At 31.3% G+C, this 22,707-nt stretch overlaps 1 protein-coding gene across 1 annotated transcript in view; it reads right to left on the reverse strand.

The window, feature by feature from the left end:
- Positions 1 to 19,630, reverse strand: part of LOC109599923 (uncharacterized) — a 47,549-nt gene extending 27,919 nt beyond the window's left edge. Inside the window, exon 1 of the mRNA XM_020015977.2 lies at positions 19,002 to 19,630. Within this exon, the coding sequence (XP_019871536.1) occupies positions 19,002 to 19,134 (133 nt within the window). The 5' untranslated portion in view covers positions 19,135 to 19,630. The remainder of the gene's footprint in view (positions 1 to 19,001) is intronic.
- Positions 19,631 to 22,707: the final 3,077 nt, after the last annotated feature.

Here is a 22,707-nt window from a genome sequence, read left to right on the forward strand (position 1 = left end):
GTATCGCTTCTTCTTGCGTCGGACTCAACGGAAAAAGACAAAGGACAATTATAGTAATATTTCCAGCCAATGTAACAGATAATTTGTGCATATTAACTATCCCTATTATATGTTGATGAAGCCAGACGCTGATCAACAATCATTTAACTAAGACCATTGTTTAAAAAATTGTCCATAACGAATCTATGCTTTTGGCGAAAAATTAAATAGTTCTATTTTGTGTGGTTTTTAAATCTGATTAGTTCGGGACACCTACATGAAAATATCTGGTAATTTTCAAGGTAGCAGCTAAGTATTTGTAAATCATGTATGCTTATGAGATAAGATTAAAAGTATTTTTCACATCCTTTGATTAATGTGGACGACGTGACTTTGTGGGAGCATTACAAAAATTTACAGTAATATTTATGGGCATAATCCAACCCCAATATAATTTCTTATCCATATTAAGGAAGTGATCATTACCTCTTGTTGGACTAACGACATTAAACATCTGATTATGTAGGCAACTAAATCTAATTATAAATTATAGTTATTTCTAAATATAGCAAAAAGTATAAATAGTTGATTTCTTTCTTATTAAAAGCATCATAAACACACACAAAAGATTCTATTATATAACCCGAAACCACTTATTCGACCATATAGTACTTAAATTTCACTTTATTATTATTGAGTAAATATTTTCGTCTTTTCGTGAAGCCGATTAATTTCGTCGTAAAATCTTTCCTGGTTTTATGAGGCAATAAACTTTCACTATGACTCTCCGGAGCTTTTGAGTGCTTTCCTCAAGAGGGTCCAATTATACGTGCCCTTAAACTTTACATCAAAGACATGTATTTTAAGTTTAATTTAGATTCTTATTTATAATTTATTTTTTTATGACGTCGCAGAAGTGTAAACCACAAATACTACTATATCGTATTTATCGTAACTTTATTCAAATATTAAAATAACATTATATTATGTAGAAAAAAATATATTTTTTTAATTTTATTTTTTATTTGTATTTAATGTTATTTGTTAATGTTGTCCTTTTATGAACATGTAGCATCAAACTTTTTTGTTATGACGTCACAAATGTGTAAACAACAACATACAAGGTGTATGCTATAAAAGGACCACTTTAATATATCTTGTTATTGAGCACATAAGAATGAAGTTTCCTGAAAGTGATTTGTTGTGTTTTTGATGTTTTATATACCAGTTATATTAAATTTCATATCAACTGGAACACAGAAAATGTGTTTGGTTTATTGTAAAAGCTCCATAAAAAGTTTATACATAAAGTTTAATGGCAAAATTAAGATTCGTTGCTGAATGTTGAATGAATTTTTTACCTCGTTTGCACCCACTAATTCAATATAATTTGCAATATTCTAAAAACTTATACCTTTTTTTGATGTTATTCATTAATTTGCTCGAAGCGTTTAGTACCACTGATAACTCTTAGCTTTAAGATATTGTTTTTGACAACCATACAATTTTATTAGTTAAAATTGGTGATAATTATATGATTTTGATAATAAATATTCTTATTTTTAATTGAGTACCATTTATTAAGTCTCTTTTTTATGTAGTATTCACCTAAAATACTATTGATCTTTTATCCACGTTTTCCTTCTATAGTAAACTTCATAATTTTATAACTACATTTTATAGGTTTACCTGACTAACAATTACTCTTATTATTCTTTCTTTGATAACTATTTATGCATTTTATATTCTTCTATTTTTTATTTCAAAATTTTCATCTTCACAATTAATAAATGTGGCACAATTATTAATAAAATAGAAACAACTAATTATCACAATAATATGATTGTCAGCAGTCTAGTCAATTTAGAATTTTATGATTGTCATAAAACAATATTTTACAATTATGAGCTACCAGCAGTACCAACAGATTTGGCGAAAGTAATTAAGAATTTTAAAAAGTTCCAAGCTTTTCATAATATTCATAATTGTTTTTATTAAAAAAAGAAGAATCATGATTGTGTTGAGTGTGCGTAAAAGGAATTTTTGGTCAACTTTAACATGTCTAAATATGTACAAAATCTATTTTCATGCAACGATAGAACTTAATTTAGCCATTACATTTCATGTTCAAACATTTTATGTTCCTCTTGTAATAAACTATTAAATTATGAACAATTTGACACATTATCAGTTATTTCATAATAACGTTAATTGTCTACATGAAATTTGATTTACGAGGTGCCTAATCCATCAAAAACACAACAATTTCCATAAACTCTTCTGTTGTGACGTCACAAGGTTGTAAACAACAACTTAGGCTTCAATTGTGAAATTAAAAAACTCAATTCAAATATTGAACTGAATGACAACAAGGTGTAAAGTTTTGATAAAATATACCTTCTTCAAAAGGTGCACCATTTGAAAATCACAGTTGCGTGAATTATTGAATAAGTGTGAATAACAAGGTGATTTAGTCGATCCGTTTTACGGTTCATTATCCATTTCATGTGCCAAATTAGGCAACGGAACGAATGCGTGTAAAATATTTCACACCGCATGTAAATTATACGCAACAGTTTTTCCATTCGTTTTCTGTGCCGCAAAACAATTCCAAGTCCCATGGTTTTAGTACCAAGGTAACGAGCCGTTTACATTAAACGGATCATGTGAAACTGAAAGTAATAAAAAATAATAATAAAGGCACTCCATCCAATTATGCTGTTATCACTTTGACCAAAACTAGTTTTCCGGCCGTGTAATTCCCACGTCGCAAATTAGCCATTCACGGTTTTGAAAAAACGGCTCGGTACTTCGAAAACGTATGACTCAATTTCGGCATTACGTGCATTACTTTTATCGTCTCGACATTTCCAAAGGACTACGTGATCAATCGGTGTTTTACTGTTAAATACGTAAAACGTTTGATTGGACAAGTGTATTGACCTAAACATACCAGACAACTTCATTAGAAGCGATTAGACATGAGATATTTTCACGTGCGGGACCGAAAAACAGTGTCATGCTTAAGTGTATCACTCGGCCCTTTAATAAACACCCATCCATAAATCACTTAATCCACTTGCTCGGTTAATTAATCGTTAGTCGGAGGCGGACAATTGACTTCAATTTGCGCCAGGTAAGGCTTTACGAGCAATGTGTCAACGTGTCGGGTCACAATATCGGAGCGAACGGAAGGAATTGATGCAGGACGAATTGGAAATGTAAAACGGTGCATTGTTCGAAACCGATAAGACATTCCCTGTTGACTCTGGCCTATTGATAATGGTGGTACTTGTGTAACTATACCTAGAAACTAATCAGACACTTTACCAATTTGGATAAGAATGAGCAAATGTTGGATACCACAATGAAATACTCAATTATGTGCGCAAGGAACAATGCGTTGTTTATCTTTTTTTTTTTATAAAACATCGAAATCGAGGAGAAATTATTTCCTATTCTCTTTTGATTTCCTTACATTCCGAACAAATTCCGTTTTTCATCTGGACAATTGCCTATTCATAGTTTCCTCATCTACATAGTTGAATTTCCTCTTTCGTGAGGCAAAATGTCGCTTTCATGCTGAGCCGCGCTTGGCAAAAACCTTGCAAGAATTACACGGTCAATTATCTTAATTATAATATAGATATCGAATATGTAATCATTTAAAACTTTCAATTTTCTCCCATTTTAATGAGTTGTCATTGTGAATAATGAGTTACAATTAAACCGGAATACGCTGGCAATGCACACTGAATAATAATAATACAATATAGAAAATCGTAGAAAACTCAATAATAATACAAATAAAGGACGTCTGGATCTACGCCACTGTTAATAAACATAAATTGGTGCATTGTTTTCAAACACATTTACTTTCTTCATGGTGCTTTGTTAAAATAATGGCAATGTGCAAATACACTTACCGGAGTTTCATAAACAAGTTTCGAACAAACGTTTCTTATTCCATTCAGTTTCCTAATAATCTTCGTATAATGCAGGAAGTGCATTATTTTTTTTTTTTTTTGCTTTCCAAAGTCATTTATTCAGCTATAGTCACAGTTTTAAAAGGTGCAAGTTACGGACGGATTTCTCATCGCATCCTGCGAAATTCAACAAGAATTTAATCGAATCGGACGCATCTGCATTTGGAATGGGAAATCCTCCAAACGTTTTTATCGTTTAAAAACAGAAGTCACCTCATAACATTCTTGGAAAGGATGTGGTGGCATTTAATTAAGATAATTGTAATTGTGCGGCAAACGTGGCAGTCATAAAAGCGGTTCGATGGTAAAAATAGCATTTGTTCCTTCCATTAATCCGTCAACTTCGCCGTCATTGACGGAGTGAACAACAACGTTATTGTACTTCTATATATTTTCAGCAGCGACCCACGGAGCTAACGACCGCCAGTTCTGATGTTTACAAAGCGTAATGTACGCGTCCATTATGCAATTAGTAACCGTGTAACTTTCACTGTTCTGCTAACCATAATTCAGACGTGAACAAAAGGAACCTGAACTGGTGCATCCCGGCCATTCTTACCATTTCGAGAAGGAAACGTGCCTGGTGGAAATCGGTGTCGCAAAATCGCGACAATAAATTATCCGTGTCGGAACTGCTCAATGGGAAGTTGTTCAACGGAAGTTAGTTACGCTGTTGCGGGTCGACGAGAGTACCAGATATTGGTGGTAAACTCTTCAGTGGGTCATGTACTTGTTGTGCTCTCTAAATGATCGCGGTTAATTGCGGCAGCAATCAAATCAGCTTTGATCACACATTGTTTGACGTTATGCAGTATTGTGCCATTACAACGGTTATGATCTTCTTTGAAGATACACATGCACATTAGTCGAAAGGTCAGGTTAGAACTGCGGCAAGGATTTTGCTCTTAATGAACATTTCTCACGAGTCGTTTTCATGTAGCATCTCGGATTTTTCAAGAGGCTACTGACACAATATAATGGAGGAACTATAATGTTGAACCACACAAATTATTAAATTCAATGACATATAATTTGTTTGTGAATTGTAAATAATGTGTATTGTGGACAAGTTCAACTATTGTTTCTGTTGAGTGATTGCTGAATGGGATAGGTTGATATGCAAAACATAATATTACAAGAAATCAAGGTTACCTTCTTTGTATTATATGGTTTTTGTAATCGATTATATTCGATTATTAAATTAATGTTGGTTTTGGTACTTCGTAAACCATAACAAATTACAATAGAATAAACACATAACCAATTTTTTCAATCCTTAGGTGATCCAAAAAGTCATGATCAACGTGTTATTTACACTGGTGGACAGAAACAAGAGATTTACCTTTCAAAATGACAATGGTTGTAGTTTTTCAAACAATAAAGTCATAAAATAGGTGTGTTTGAACTAAAAGCGATTATCAACTGTTACTCCCGAGTCACTGTGCCATTGGAAAAAACTTCCACAAAATATACAGTAAACGAGTCGGAGAGTGATCAAAAGGAAGACTACATCTCAATTCTAATCTAACACGTATCCTTCCTCCTCATTTAAAAGGCAAAAGGAAGACACGGCAGTGATGAACAGAAGCTGGAAAAATTCATAACGTGATAGCATTTGCACTAAATTACGTGCTTGCCACTCGCGTCTCTGCTCTTTCATAACGTCAACGTTCAATTCGAAATCGATTAGACGGCATCCAGGTTCGATTGATTTCGACCGCATTCAGCAACATCAAGGCGAAGCGCTGCTACAATGTTGCGTTCGATAAACGATGGACAAATTGCCGCGTCGGCTAATGAATCGCCGGTGTCGAGGCAGATGTGCTAAATGTTAAGATGGAAATGCACGAGTTGCAAAATCGCCATTTTACGTCCGTTCCCATGCCGTATATTTCCGATAAACAAAAGCGAAATGCCGCGATGGCCTGTCCGATAAGAAAGACCGATGGCGCAAACACGGGCAGCAGATGCGAGATGCAAAAATGAAACGGTGGCCTTATGAGAATCAATGAATATATTGTTTAACGCTTTTTTTTCGCTTCATAACAACACACGTCTGTGTCGATGGAGCGATTTTAATTGCACGATGAGAGCCTGGATTCAGATAAATTGAATTGAGACGTGTTCAAGGTGGTGCATTATCAGTTAGACTTGTGCAAGGCCAGATGAATGGGCTGAAAACACAGAAAAGTTTGGTGTTTCTTTACAAAGAGTAATAATTAAAGTATCATTTCACGTTGCCTTGTGTATTCCACCTAATAGTTAATTGTGATTAACGAACGAAGAGGGGTAATTAATAAGCCATGGGATATAATTGAAAGTAGTTACACACGGCAAATTAGTTCCTGATTCCTTTCATGTTTTTTGAGATTGCCATCAACGGAACGAATCTATCTAATAAGTTTAGAACAACGCTCCACCATTTTTTCTTCGATATTCAACAAACAATGGTGTTTTTAAGAGAGCGCTAACCTTGCCATTAGTAAAACGTTGTGTAGGAAGTTTTAATTACGTTCCTTTTAGATGCATTTTTCATTTTGGACTGGTGTGATCACTTTCATCATCGTTTTTTATGACCGGCGAAAAACTTGAATGTGTGTTATTGGCACAAAGTCTAGGTGACTTCTAGCGAAAGTGGTTTTGAAGACCGTACGAAAGGATTCGACCAGCCAACATAAAAAAAGAGCAATTTACATATCACCGGTCCAGTCAGATCTATTATTCACCACATGTCTCCCATGTCGGTTACTGTCTAAATATACTTTGCTTGGAGGTCACTTCGCGAATGATTTGAGATGTAAATAATCTTACTATATATAAAATTCAGAATGGTGGTACTACAATTTTAACATTCATAGTAATATTTACCGTCGTCAGTGCTAAATGGTTTTTATGAGGTTCCTTGAAATAATATTAATGCGCAATTGCATGTAGGTGCGAGAGGGAATTACACAAAATTACAGAAAAATCTTGCAAAGCAGTACTTATTTATGATTATCCGTTTTTCTAACATTTGCCTAATAACCTCGCATATTTATTTCCCACCGACGTGCACAACAACAATGGCTCCTTTACTTTTTCTCAGTAATCGTCCAGTCCTTGATTTCTAACATTACACTTCACTGGTCATTTGTCACATATCGATTTTTTGTAAAACTGATATAAACCAACACCAAACGAGAGAATTATTAGAGGTAATAAGGCGAATATAAATGCTTAATTAAATTAGTGATTACGCTAAGCAACAAATAAATTACGAGTTAATTGAGCTTTAAAAAATCCTAAACAGAGCGGATCAAATTTGATAAGTGTTAGCTGCCATACTGTTTCCAATGTCAGACCATTTTATTGTACTAGAAAGCTATTTAATTATTATAAAATATAATATCAATTGCATTTAATTGGTTTACATATAAAACGGAGAAAATACGATTTTAAATAACTTATTAAATTACGAATTTTTGAAATATTGACTACAATGATAAAATAGAATGTGTTTAATTTTCTATAAATCATCTCTAAACAAATAATGCTGATTCAAGACTTTAGCTCTTAATTATCTCGTTATCATCCAATTCGCCCACAAATATTTATTTGGGTTAGTGATAATAATAAGCATACACAATTATCATTGGAAGATATGATAAAAAATCAACGGGATATCTTTTGGGCGAGACGAAACTGGTCAAGGATGTGCAAAAAGTACGGCAATTTTTAACACAAATTACTGACATAAAGGTCGAATTTATTAAGATTACGTACTTTATGAATGGAGTTTATAAATAATATACAATAAATAAACATAATTCAAGAACGACAGTTGCATAACAATTCCATTATTGCAAATTGCAGTCACATTTTTGGGTTACCTTTGTTGTTGAATCAACGATTACTAACCTGAAACAATTAAACACAAATTTAGTCAAAATTAATATTTAATGTATGATAAAAATAAGTAAATAGTCGCATATATTATACACTAATTTTACATAAAACATTGAAAAAATTGCATTCATACATAATGGGCTCTATTCTTTATCCTTAATGTTCAATTTTAAAAGACAGTTAAGGTTCCTGTAACCTTTTTTAATTTACTGTTACTGTTTTATCTGGTTTTATCCCAATCATGTCAACTTTTTACAGTTGAACTTCATATTCTTGTTTGTACGTTGAATTTTTACTGCCCAGACATTAATAAAAATGTTGCAGTAAAGTAAATTGTTTTTGGACAAATTAATTGGTACAACTTTGAATCGTTACAATAAATTTGCACATCCATTGTGTTCTAAATGTTAGGTTTAGAAAAAAGTTGTATTAATAATTTATATTGTTAACTTTTATTCAACAAAATAATCACCAAATGGTGATTATAATTAATCAACAATTGTTTGCTAACGTTCTACAAAGTCATCTCACTAAAAGTAAGTGTTTGGTTCTTGAACTAAAGAAGAATAAATCTCAGTTTTAACGTTTTTTTTTTCAGAATTCAGTAAAAAATTGGACAATGACAAAAATAAATAATATTTACATGGATGAATATCTGAACTATGACTCATGAAGAATAAGAACGTCTCTTCTATTGACTAAAGAGTCTTTGAGTACATTTTTCATTAACTTTCATGACAAATATTTGAACCATGAAGTACATTTTTCCATTGAACATTTCAAAGTTTTCCTTTGAGACTTTAAAATAATATGTAGTCTTGTGTTGTCATGAAGAAATTGAACGTCTTTTCTATTGTTCGTCTTTAAGTTTTTCAATTTGCCAACAGTAGACAATTGTAAACATTATTTGGCTTCTTAGAAGTCAATATTTAAAATTCCAGCATGTGATCATCAAAATCTTTCTTGAGTTGAGACTTTTTGTTCCATCTTCAATCCATTTTCCAGACCGGTGGAAGGACTCATATGTGTTTCGTAAAGGGAGAGCAATTGGCAATTGTCAATCAACTAATTTTGTTATCTCTACTTAGTTTATGAGGAATCCATTTGTGTTCTTCAATATTAGGCTATAAAGTCTCTTCATAACAGTTGATTCAACCCAATTTAAAGACTGGCCAATTTTTAAACATGCTCCACGAGGATTTTGCCCGTGATATTGCATATTTTTTCGTTGGTACACAGTTTGGCATGGTCTTGATGTTCATCTTCAATGTAATCATTGCCAATTTTAAACCAACGTAACCAAAATCATGCACCTTCATTACTTACAGCATCTTCTTCAGACGTGCTCTAAACGCGACGTGTCGCTTTTGTTGCTTTAAGCTGATTTTTGAACACATTTGTACTTGGATAAATCATTCAACAATTATTCAAATAAATCTTTATAGGAAAACATTGAAAAATTCAATTGAAACCCTTGCTAAAATGTTTTTTCATCATACTAAGATATAAAAAAATCATTTGTAATTAGGGTCTTGCAAATTTTTTAAGGCTCACAGCACCCGGGATGATTAGACCCTTAGGGGGGTTGCATGACGAGTTACGCGGGAAAATTAACCGTCTATTTGGCACAAAGGCACTTAAAAAGACATTTACTGGCTTTGACAAATGGACAACTCTGTTGTCTACTATCGGGGCACAGTCAATAGAGGGTCAATATTAGGATTTGTTACTAAGTCAGATATGTTCTCCCTAGAACCTATTTGATTTATCACATGGTGGCTATTTGTTCCGGTGGAAATCATTCTCATGGTTTTGCAAGTTTTGAAAGGTTGAAATTTAATCGAATTTCAAAATAAATCTGCAGAAGCATTCGATTGCGGTAATTGTTAAAGACAAACACCCATTATCTAATAAAATCTTATTATTCCAGCGTAATGTGGTAATTGTGAAACGTCAAAGTGAAACTAAAAGTAGTTTTACTTCGGTATATCTGCATATAATAATGCTAACTTTATAATCGGCCGCATTTTGTCGGACGTGTAATTACATATTTTTAACCGGAGTCAGAAATTGGTGTGGTAATTGCTTTGTCCTTAATTAATAGTAATCGTTCGTAATCTGTTTTCGTGTTTTATACAATTTTTTTTGTCCTCAGATACAGATCACAAAAGACCAGTTGTGTCGTCCGAATAAAAAATCTCAATGGCCCATAATCGTTATTAGTCTGCTGAATTTTTCTTGATGGCTTAATTGGTAGTCTCGTAAATAAAGACCGAGTTAATGATACGCTCGGGCATATGTGTCATTTGCAAACAAACAATTGCGATAACACAACAGCGATCATTCACATGTTTTATTGTACCAACATGCTGAATAAATTATATTCCGACTTGACAATATTCATTCTCATTAACGATCAACGTAAATTTCGTTCCGGCAAAAGACCACCCCAAAACTCAAATGGTCCTACTAAACTATGCGAGTCGTTTGGTTGTTCCCGACGATGATTACGGTATAACTAACCCCCGACAATTATGACCATTGTGTGCGCGCTTTTTATGAATATGTTAATTGAAATTTTTGGACGACCGTAATAATAACAGTGTCTGGAGCTCGTCTAGATGTCGGACTACGTAACCCGGTTTTTCTCCGGTAGATTGGATGCGTGTCCAATTTCAATATTCATTAGGCGCGTCTTCGAGACAGTTTTTGTTATCTGTTGTTATTGTTTGGCTGTCAGAGGCACATTGTGTTTCCTGGTAGTGATAATTTTACCTTTATTGCTATCGCACCTAATTTCTTAAATCGCTGGTCAATTTTAGTTATAATGGCTCGATGATATTTTTTTAATGATTTTCTTAAACCTTATCTCTTTCAAGGTTACTTTCAGATAGTAAACATGGTTTTATTTTACTTTTTCACTGCTAACGTTGACGTTAAGTTTGTTCTTATAGCTTGTATTATAGCTATAGTACTCAGAATTGAAGAAATAGGAAGATAAATGGCTAAAATTAATATTCTAATCACTTAAACTCTTTTGCTTCATACCATTCAATTCTGACTAATAAATGAGAGTCTAGATTTTCACTTTGCTTCCTTTTAAAGGTAATAAATATATCGTTACAAAAACATATTTTATTTTATTTTTTCACTATCAACATGCAACCAATACAATTAATTTTGTTGATGTGTGCTCTTAATTAAATATAATTGATAAAAAATGAAAAATATACAACTAGACTCTTTTGTTACCGTTAACTTATAAATAAGATTCTCTATTTTCAATTTTATCTGTTTTTTTTTACTGTGTTGGTGATATTCATTATATACTAACTTTTTATTTTACTACTTGATGATATTTTGTGAATAAATGGCTGAGTGATACGGTTTAACGATTTTCTAAATTCTTTTCTTTCTTACTATTCAATTGTGAGTTTAGATTTTCTCCCTACTCCCTTTTAGAGATATTCTAAGGTAGTAAGTATCATTATAAGACGTTTTTTATTTTACTTTTTAACTGCTAACATTGACGTTATTTCTGTTCTAATCTTCTTGATGTGTAACCTTTGTTGAGTATGTCAAAAATTAATAATTTAGTTATATACGATTGGATTATTTTTTGCTCTTTGATTCCAACTTATAAATAAGGCTCTAGATTTTCGATTTATATACCTTTTCCCTGATTCGATCATATTCATTTTTATTTTATTATTTCTTATTTTATTTCTTGATAATATTTGGCAAAAGGCTGAGTGATATTGTTTAATGATTTTCTAAAATTTTGTCACTTTTAAAGATACTTTAAGATAATATCATTAAAAAACAATTTTTTTGTTCTACTACAACTAATTAGATCTCAAGTTCTTTTCTTTCTTACTCTTCTCACTTCTAAATAAGATTCTAGGTTTTTGACCATTCTGCCTTGCTCACTAATATAATGATGATACATACTCCTTCGATTTTCGGTGACATGATAAAGATATAAATTTTTATTTTATTACTAATTTTTCATTTTACTGTGATCATAGTTTGCTGATAAATTTTAATTATAATAGCTGGATGATTTTATTCCTGCTAGTATTGATGTTGGTATATTTTACTGTATATATATATATATATATATATATATATATATATATATACTTGTAATTAAAAAGGAAATACTACAAATAATATTCCAATCAATTAAATCCTTTTGTTTCTTTTATTATTTGACATTTATAGCTGAAATAATAAAAGATTTCAAAAGTGCCAATTGGGTTTTCTTGTTTATGCTCCTTCAATTATAAAACCTTGAAAAGAAATTTAGGAATTTTCCATTTTTTGTTCATTACTATTACCACTAGGAATTACATTGACTTGGCAACGCGGTAGGAATAGGTATAAGTGGCCCTATGATGTTGCTGGTCGAGCCCTTTGGAGGGCAGTAAGCAAACGGCCTAATGTGTAATTGTGCGTGAAGGTTTTTGTGTGTGCAGAGGTACCGGTACAATGGGGCCACAATCCAGACGCACTACAATGCCGGTGGCAAAGAAATGCTAATTGATTTTAATAGACGAGGTGAGAAAACGGCAACATCCGGCAGTAAAATCAGCCTTCCGTCATAACAATAACAAATAACGCTTGTAAAACGTTTTACATAGCCGATGGAAAATTTGAAACAAAATCGGATGACATCCTTGACACGGACCGTTCCCTTTATCGGATCGTGTGATCGTATTTGTCTTTGTGTTGACGCAACGTCTTCGATGCGATGAAAAGGACACCGTTCTCGGCTAGCTCGTGCCCCACGTGGGAAAGGTCGAGTCGCCACGGACCGAACGGATCGGCAATTGTGACTTAAGACAATTTGCAAATTGTCTTGATTAAGCGTTCCGATAACTGGTTACACACGCTTATTAATAGGTTGCGAAACTTTCACCGCTCACGATTATCCATGTCCGAACAATGAACGAGCGGAAAAATCGTCCGTATTGATTATTAGATATTTATCGGCGTTGTGGAAATCGATAGCATTGAACGGTTCCGGATTGCACTCGAATGACTCACTGAATTTGTAAATCGTGAAATTACTAAACATTAAAGAGATGCGAGCCTCATCTGGCTACCCGTCATCGGTGAATGTGGGTATCGATAAGATTTATAAGTCTTTGTCCTAATCTTGACAAAAAAGCCACTCGCCGAGCGGCACACAAAGGTGGTGGCATTGTCATGCGACACCCGGGGTACATTTCTCAAATCCATCAGCACCCGACCGGTACCGTCTTGGTCTCGCCCCGCTTAAAAATTCCAACACACACAAATGGAACCGTAATTTCATTGAGGATTAAAGGGAGAACTTATGACAGATACTACTATAAATAATCTATGTAAAACGTTGCAGCCAAATCTTTGAATCATTTTTTAAATGTTACTACCATTCATAGTTTCCATCATTCAAGTTTTCATCAAATTGTTATTATACGGCGGATCATAAATTTTTTGTATAATAACTTTTTGGGTTTTAATGGATAAAACAGGTTGACAACGAAGAGATTTACATCTCTAAGTTTTAAATCATACTTGTAAAGTAAACACAAGATTCTGTAAAATTTTTGAAAGCTTTCATTCTAAAAGATTTTAACTTCATAATCTTTTATTAACTTGCCCTTTCAAACTGATGTGCGTATTTAAATGGTAGTGTCAAGAACCATTAATTAATGTTAGAAGAGGAACAAATGCATATGTTAACTTATACTTTAAAGAATTATAAGTTTGCTACTTATCTTATAATTAATTGGATGAGTAAGATGAATAAACAATAGATAGTCTTAAATTCTGGAAAATTTGCTTGCTAGAAAATGTCAACTTATTAGTAGCTCACCACTCTAAAGTAATTTAGTCTTTTAAACATTGTCTAAGAACACATTTTATAAACAAAATTCTAAATACTGATGTTGAAAGAGAAACAAAACAGTTGGTAACTTTAAAATGTTACAGTTATTAGGATAATATGAATAAACATTAGATTTTCTTAAATTCTTAAAAATTGGCTTGCTAGAAGATGTCAACATGTTAGTAGCTCACCACTAGACTAATTTACAAATACAGTTTGTGTGCTAGAACATCTTTTATAGTCAAGGTTCCAAATATTGATGTTGGAAGATAAACACAAACAGAAGACTTTATAAATTAACTTATAACTTTTAAATCTTATAATTAACAGTATAATATTAATAAAATCATGAAAACTAGCTTGCCAGAAGATGTCGATTTCTCAGTAGCTCACCACTTTAAACCAATTTACAGATTTAAATGTTGTATCTAAGACTACACATTTTTAACCAATGTTCTACATATATACATTGTTAATTGAAGAGAAACAAAAACAAAAGATTTTTTAAAGCACCTGGTAACTTTTAAATCTGATAAATACTAGGGTAAACATAAGATTTTCATGAATTCTTAAGAATTTGCCTGCTAGAAGATGTCGCCTCTCTAGTAGCTCACCACTTTAAATCAATTTGTAGGTTTGAACGGTTATGTCCAAGAACAGTTTTTGTAAACAAAGTTCTACATATTGATGATGGAAGAGAAACAAGAGCAGACAACGTGGCAACTTATATTTTAGCCAATTTTATTCTTGTTGCCCTTTTAGTTGGTAATTAAGTATAATAATTACTTTCAATTAACTCATCAACATTATAACACATAACTGAACACATGATTTTCGAAAGAACCCAATGAATTAAATTTTGAAATATCCAGACTTGTTACATCTATCAGATGGTCCACAAACACAACAATTCCAACCAAACAACTTTTCCCACAGATTCTCTAATCACCCTATCAATATTCAAACAAAAACGTACAAAGGTGGACTTGATCTACTTCGAACAGTGCCTGACATATTAGATCATATCTGAGAAAGTCTAGATCGTGCGTAAAACGACAATTTGCGTTGCACGTATATTAATCGAATCTTGGTCGTTTGCAATACGTCTAATTTGAATAACAGATACGCTAAAATAATACGTCGCTGATTGAATTACGCCTCGCAAATTAATTTTCCCGGCTAGCAGAGCGTTTAAGTGCCACATTAACAGCAAACTGGTTCGAGAGTCCCTGAGCTGTTATTAGTTCAAATCGGACATAGCTTTATTACATAAACCACATTTTTTTTTTTTTTTTTTGTAAATGTTCTGGCCGTGTGGTACGCCTCCTTAGAAAATTGTCCTGTCGCGGATTTCCTAATTTGGTTGCGGGAACTGAACCACTAATGTAAATCAATTTCAGATGAGGCATAAGTCGAACTATTGTTTTGTTGTTTATTTGGTTCGACTAAGGTGACTGGTTGCGGTCGTTTGTGGAAAGGATCTCGCCACCGAAAACACAATCGATGTTGTTCCGTTGCCGAGTTGATCATCACTAAGATCTGTGGCAATTTTCTAAAATGAATTATCGACCAGCCTTTCCCACTATTAGCGGATTTTATTGCACTTTCTGTTTTATATACAATTGTCCAGGCCAGAGATCAAGTTTCTCTCTGCGCTTCTTAATTTTTCAACATCTGCGAAACACAATTGGATCTGATAATCGGTTTATCCTGTTGTAGGTGCGTCTTAAAACTTTAATTTAATAGAATTTTATTCATAACGTTTATTCGATTTTGAAACTGTCTTCGGTCTTCGGACCGAGGAGGCTTCCTCATGTAAATTTATTTGGTAATTGGATGCTGGTAACGGACTCCATTGGTAACAAAATTAATTACTTCTATAAATCTTGACACTGCGTGCCATATAAAAACTGTGTGGTTAATAAATTCACAGTGTTTATGGGCAATTGTTGTTAAAAATTATATAATCGATCGATAATTAATAATGATTTCGAGGACGCTGCCAGCTTTTTAATTTGTCGTAATTATTGCACAAGTTCGTCGACCTTTTGTCGTGGCAATTGTTTGTTTCTATAATTAAACGGCTTTCTTGATAATAAAGAGCGATTTCATTTGGATGTCAGTACCACACGACGCCCGTTCTAATTCGACAGGATATGGAATCGGAATTATTACTTCACGATTTCGATGTTTGTTTATTCAGCGTTTTATGGTTGATATAAGTTAAATGGTGTTAATAACATTCATGCCGGTTTAAATTCTATGAATACATTACTCAAGCCGTTGTTTTCTATCGTGTCGGCTTAAATTGTGTTTTAATCATCTGGTAGCGTCAACAAAATCTGCCATTATCGTCCGTGCAATTGATTTTTATCCCATATTGATCTTTCTCTTGACATTTATATATTATTCAAGATTTCCAACGAATTTCCCTCACGAGGAACAAACACAAATTATATTATTTAGATTTCTTAAATTCCCATGTTATAAAAAACGGCAGAATATCAATTGTGATTTATGTGCAACCCATTGTAATATATGTAAATTTTTTAAATGAATTTAATGTGGGTATCTGGGTGGGTACTTCTGTTGCTTTAATTTTAATTCAGAAACCTAAAAAGCCATTGTTCTTGGCGATATTTGTGTAATTGTTTTATGGCTCTTGTTTTGGCAATCGTCGCTAAAACTGCAGAAAAAAAGTTAAAAAAAGAGTATAACTTCTTTATTTTAAAACAACTTCGACCCGTAAATAAAATTTCTTATTTTAATTTCAAAAAATTGTGGGAAATTAAGATTTTTTCATAAGTAAATAAATTTTAAATTTTACCGTACACGTATTTGGGTAATTCTTAATTAACTTCTGACTAAGGCAGGTTTAAATAAGACGAAACATTTTTGAATCATGAATATGGTATTTAATTATGACACAGTAATTAGGTGACAGTCTGTATATTTTATGCAGTAGTGAGGAAGTGGTTGACAAAAAACTGGCAGTGTAATCGAATATACTGAACTGAAATTAAACCGGCGTGTCAAAAATTGTTTTTCATTTCAACTAATGATGTTTTGTACTAACTTCAAGTATTAATATTACAAAACAGTCAATAAAAGCAAACAAAATACAAAAATAATTTACAGTTCTATTTATGGACGATAATTTATAGTGTTTTGCAAATATTTAAGATAACTTAAATGAACTTCTAATTTTTATTAATTGTGAAAACGTGATTCGTGAGTACAACATCCTTTCAATTGCAAATGTAAAATTACAGTGTATTTTTAAAAACATGCTTATTTATATTGTTTTTTAGCTTGTTTACATAATTATAGTATACATAAACAGAAACATTTATAATTTCGTCCATGAGTAAAGAGACTACAATTGTTAGACAACTCAAAATATTTAGTCTCAAATTATTATAAACTTAATAACTTAATAAAATAATTTAAAATCCTGTTCTATTTGTTTAACAAATGAAAGATTTAAACTCATTGTATCTGTATACACAAGGTCATAATTATAGCAACAAAATATATTAACACAAGAAAAACTCTGGTTTCTTCTAAAATGAAAATGTTTACTTATTTAGGATCACATTCATTGGACCACAGAACAGTGACAACGAGTTTTAAGATATTATACAAAATGTTAATATTAAATGAAATAACACAGACTTAATTATTAATAGTCCAATTCAAAATTCAAAGTTCCAGTTCAATACTGTATAAATCATTAATAGTAATTTAATATTATTTTAAAAGTTGGTATAATTACGACCACTTCTTTACTATTCTAAATTAAATTAAGATTAGTTTGTTTAAAAAAACATACACAACACACAACAAACAAGAAGGAGAATATAAAAAAATGCATTTAATCCATATTATTTAATTTTAATTTAATATAATTTAATTTAACTTTAGTTATTGGACACTTCAACTAAATAAATCAATAAAAATAATAAATATGAAATTTACTTAGATTAGTTATTAAAAATACAACTGAAATAAAAATCAACGTGGAGGAAATGGGACTTGGTGAAATTACTTCAAGGACTGTGAGAAGATGATTAGTGGATGGGGGTTTCTTCGACCCAAGACCCTGGTTTTTTCTAGAAATGTGAAAGTCCAATTTTGACTTGTTTAGAATCACAATCACTGTACCACAGTGGGGACCAGTTTTAACTGAAGAGTCTAAATTTAACAGAAAATTCTTGTTGTATCCTCAGTAGGATCTTTTAGACTGACTTATGTGCAGGGATATATTAAATAAGAATTTGCTTCCATTTCATTTCAACATGAATACGACCCTAAACACAAATCCTAAATTGTGACGGATTTTTTAAAAGACAAAGGTATCAATGTTTTGTCGTGCTTGTTCCAACCTACAGACATCAACCCTATAGAAAACATGGGGAATCACGTTTATAACCAAATTCGACATAAAAATTTTACATATTTAAACGAACTCATTAATTTAGGAGGAATGAATATAGACTTGTCATATATTCGGAAAGAGGTCGAATCTATGCCTCGGAGATGAATTGTATTATGAAACAAAAAGGATATTATACAAATTATTAATGTTAAATGAAATAACATATTTAATTATTAAAAATCACGTTCAAAATTAATGTTGCTATATTTATGTTCAGCTTAATTCAGAAACATATTTGTAGCATTTTACAGAATAAGAAAGGATATTATACAAGATTTTAATATTAAATTAAATAACAGATTTAATTATTAAAAATCCCGTTCAAAATTAAATTGCTATATTTATGTCCAGTTCAATTTAGAAAAATATGTGTTATATTTTATAGAATAAGAAGTAGTTTTTATAATACTGAATAAAATAACAACAACTTTCAGTTATGGTTGAAATATTTAAAAAGTTCCTTTAATAATCACTACTGTATATATATATTAGATTAGAAATAGTTTGTTTAAAATGTAAAAAAATACATACACAACCCACAATAAACAATAAAGAGAATACACAAAAAATACATTCAATTCATTCTACAAAATATTTAATATGTTCTAATTCAACTTTCATTGCTGGAAATTTAAACTCAATAAATCAATATAAATGACATATACGCGTTGATGACTTCTACAAACAATATTACCTAAATAGAAACAAAGTCGGTTATTAAAAAGAAATAATATTTTCCACCTGAAAAGGAAACGTTTCACAATATTTTACCAAATTGTCTCAATTAATTTATGAATCACAATTTAATTGCACATAATTGGATTTAAATGGACATTACCTGTGATTTTGGTCTTGATGTTCGGATAGTTACAGCTGGCGTAACTCTTCCTAATCTCCGAAATAATTCTGGGTGGTGACTTGTCCCTGACATCGAAATTCCTGTACGGAGTGGTGATGATCATATTTAACATGTCTTAGATTGCAATAACTTCACATCGAACTAGTAGAAATTGAGAAAGCCATATTTCCCGTATACATGTGCTAATCACCGGACAATTTCACTCGTCACCCAAAAATGGTTAGGTTTTCTTACACCTATCCATGTTTGTTTTTCCAGTTCTTTTTTATTTTTGTACTTTCACGTAAAACACACAATTGGCCAACGTTCAGTTTGCTAGGCACGATTAGCACGTGCGACAAAGTAATCAATCAGTTGTGTGCACTTTTCCCGTCACTTTTGCCCGAATCCAAGTCCAAATGGAAAAAAGCTGAAAAACTCTACGAACGACAGACACGTGCGGACATCGATCGTTGCGTGGGTGATTCACCAATCTCGACGGAATTTTCAGGATTGAAGAGAAATAATGTGCGGCACGGTCGCGTGTCGCTACGAACGAGACGTTTTCGCGGCGTTTGAAAGCGAGCGCTGGCGGACTAGACGCATAGACCCTGCTCCGCGTACGTCCGTGATTCTACTGTTTTGGGTGGGACACACACACCGAGATCGGGGGGCCCAACCGACTCCGGTCCCCTCCAGGCAATTCCGTAGATAAGGCACCCCGATCAGCTGATCGCCGATAGTTGTGCACGTAAACACCGGATCATTTTGATGCACCCGGGTCTCTCTTTTTGTTATTGTCGGCGATATGTGGGCCGGTCCGGCGTTGCATTTCATTGTGGTAATGGGGTTAATTTTTCTACTAGTACGAACAAGTTTCTTAAGGGTGCGTTTTAGTATGTTCATACGAAACCTGGTTTTATTCGAAACACAGAAACTGAGACCTATTATGGAACAAGAAAAAACTCTACGAAATAATTTAATTCGTTTTATTCATGTCAAAGATGATTTTAATTTGCATTCTGCATTAAAAAAGTTAGCAAACAAATAACAGATTTATTTAACCAAAATTCTTCGCCTTTCTTCTAATGAGAGTAAATTAATGCTAATTTTTATTATTATAAATATACAGTTGTACGTACCACAGATTTTTAACATGGTGTATAAAATTATATAAATTTCATTTATTTTTGTAGCCTAATGGAAGCTCGTAAGTAGCAACGTTGTTCAACAAACATATTTCAACTTATTTTTATTTAAAATATGCTTTTACCAAAACATTTTAATTTAATAAAAATATCTTTTATCATTCTTTTAAACACAGTTTTATGCATCAAGACTCTGACACAAGTTTTTAATGTAACTGATGTATTATAATTAAACAAATTTACCAAAAAAACTCCAATATATATTTATAATAAAAAAAGAAAAAGAAGTTCTTTGCATTTTCTAAATTTATTAAAGGGCAGCAGTACTACTTTAAATTTAAGCTAATCTACATGAAAACTGAGTTTTCCTAATACTACACGTATTTATTGATAATTAATGTCTTCAGCAATTATAAAATTATTTCAGAGAAACAAAATGATCTTTTGGTTACGGAAAAACTACCATGCTTCACCGTTATAACAATCTAAACTTATAAGTAACCACATTACAGATTATTTCTAATTAAAGTAAATTAATACCTTTTGCCAAAACATTACAATTTATTTAAAATATGCATTTTCATTATTTTAAATGTAAAGTTTTAACCATCAAGACTCAAATTTTCTATACAACTAATATAATGTAATTATACAAAATTACGAAAAAATCTCCTGATTTATTAGAGCAATATAACTATATATTTGTAATTAAAAAAGAAAAGCAAAAAGTTTGCATTTTATACATTTATTAAAAGGCAGCGGTACTACTTTAAACTTTTAAGCTAATCCACATGAAAGTTTTTATAATACCTGATACATGTTTCTGTTTATAATTAATGTCTTCAGTAATTATAAAAATATTTCAGAGAAACAAAAGGATATTTTGATCACAGGAAAACGCACATCATGTTTACATCCAATTTATTTTTGTAATCTGTATGGAAAACGTATAAGTAGTCACGTTAATCAACAAGAATTATTCAACTTACTTCTTATTAAAAAACATTAATAATTTTTGCCAAAATATTAAAATTTAATAAAATTATACATTTTCATTCTTTTAAATACATAGTTTTATCCATTAAGTCTCTGACCCAAATTTTCAGTGTAACTAAAGTATAGTGATTATACAAAATTACGAAAAAATATCCTGATTTATTAGAGCAGTATAACTATATATTTATAATTAAACAAGAAAAGGAAATTGTTTGCATTTTATAAATTTATTACAAGGTAGCAGAACTACTTGAAAAGTATTAGAAAACTAAGTTTTTCTAATACCTGATACATATCTCTGTTGATAATTAATGTTTTCAGCAATTATAAAAATACTTCAGAGAAAAAAGATTGGATTAAAAAAAATTACAATCAGACTTGCCCAATACAAAAATTTAATTTATTTTTCTAGTCTTTAATGGAAAACTTATAAGTGCCCACGTAATTCAACAAGAACATTTCAGTATATTTCTTATTAAAGTTAATTAATTATTTTTGCCAAAACATTCAAATTTAATTAAATTATACATTTTAATTTTTTTAATTGCACAATCATCAAGACATATTACCAAAAACTTTATTATTTTTTAGAACAATGTAACTATATATTTATAATTAAAAAGGAAAAGGAAATTGTTTGTATTTTCTAAATTTATTGCAAGGCAACAGTACCACCTTAAACTTTTAAGCTAATTCACATGAACACTAAGTTTTTTTAATAACTGGTACATATCTTTAGTGATAAATGTGTCTTCAAAAATTCTAAAAATATTTCAAAGAAAGTAATGAAAAACTAAAGAATAGTAATGTTGTCCAACCAGAATTTGTTGACTTATTTGTAATTAATTAAATAACGTTTTTCCAAAACACTTAAATTTAATAAAATTATATACTTTCATTCCCATAAATATGTAGTTTTATATATCAAGATTGTGACACAAATGGAAATGTAACTTATATATTATAATTATATAAAATTACCTGGTTTATGTCTGCAATGTAACCATATATTTATATGTAAAAAAGGAAAGAAAATTGTTTGTGATCTCTAAGTTTTGTACAACAGTATTTCTTACATTTTTAAGTCAATCCAAAACAAAGTTTTTCTAATTTTTGGTACAGATCTCTATTGATAAAAATGTCTTCGGCACTTATCAAAAAAAGAAACAATAAGCTCCATTAGTCACGGAAAATCTACAGTCATGATTGCCCAGTATAAAAATCTAATTTAATTTAGTAGCCTTTAATGGAAAATAAATAACGTCAGAAATAAGAATTTCATGACTTATTTCTAATTAAAATAATTAATGCTTAATAAAATTATACATTTTTATTTCCATAAATATATAGTTTTATCTCGCAAGACTAACACAGAGTTAAAATAATATTATAATTATATAAAATTACCAAAATATCTCAAAATTTATTACCATACATACTTGTTTCTAAAAGAGAAAAAGAAATAGTCTTCTAAATTTGTTAGGATGCAACAATAATTCCTAAAACGTACAAAAATATCTTTAATCATTCTAAAAATATTTAAAAGAACAAAGGAATCCTCA

This window comes from Aethina tumida, chromosome 1, assembly GCF_024364675.1.
Source record: "Aethina tumida isolate Nest 87 chromosome 1, icAetTumi1.1, whole genome shotgun sequence".
NCBI classification, from domain to species: domain Eukaryota; kingdom Metazoa; phylum Arthropoda; class Insecta; order Coleoptera; family Nitidulidae; genus Aethina; species Aethina tumida.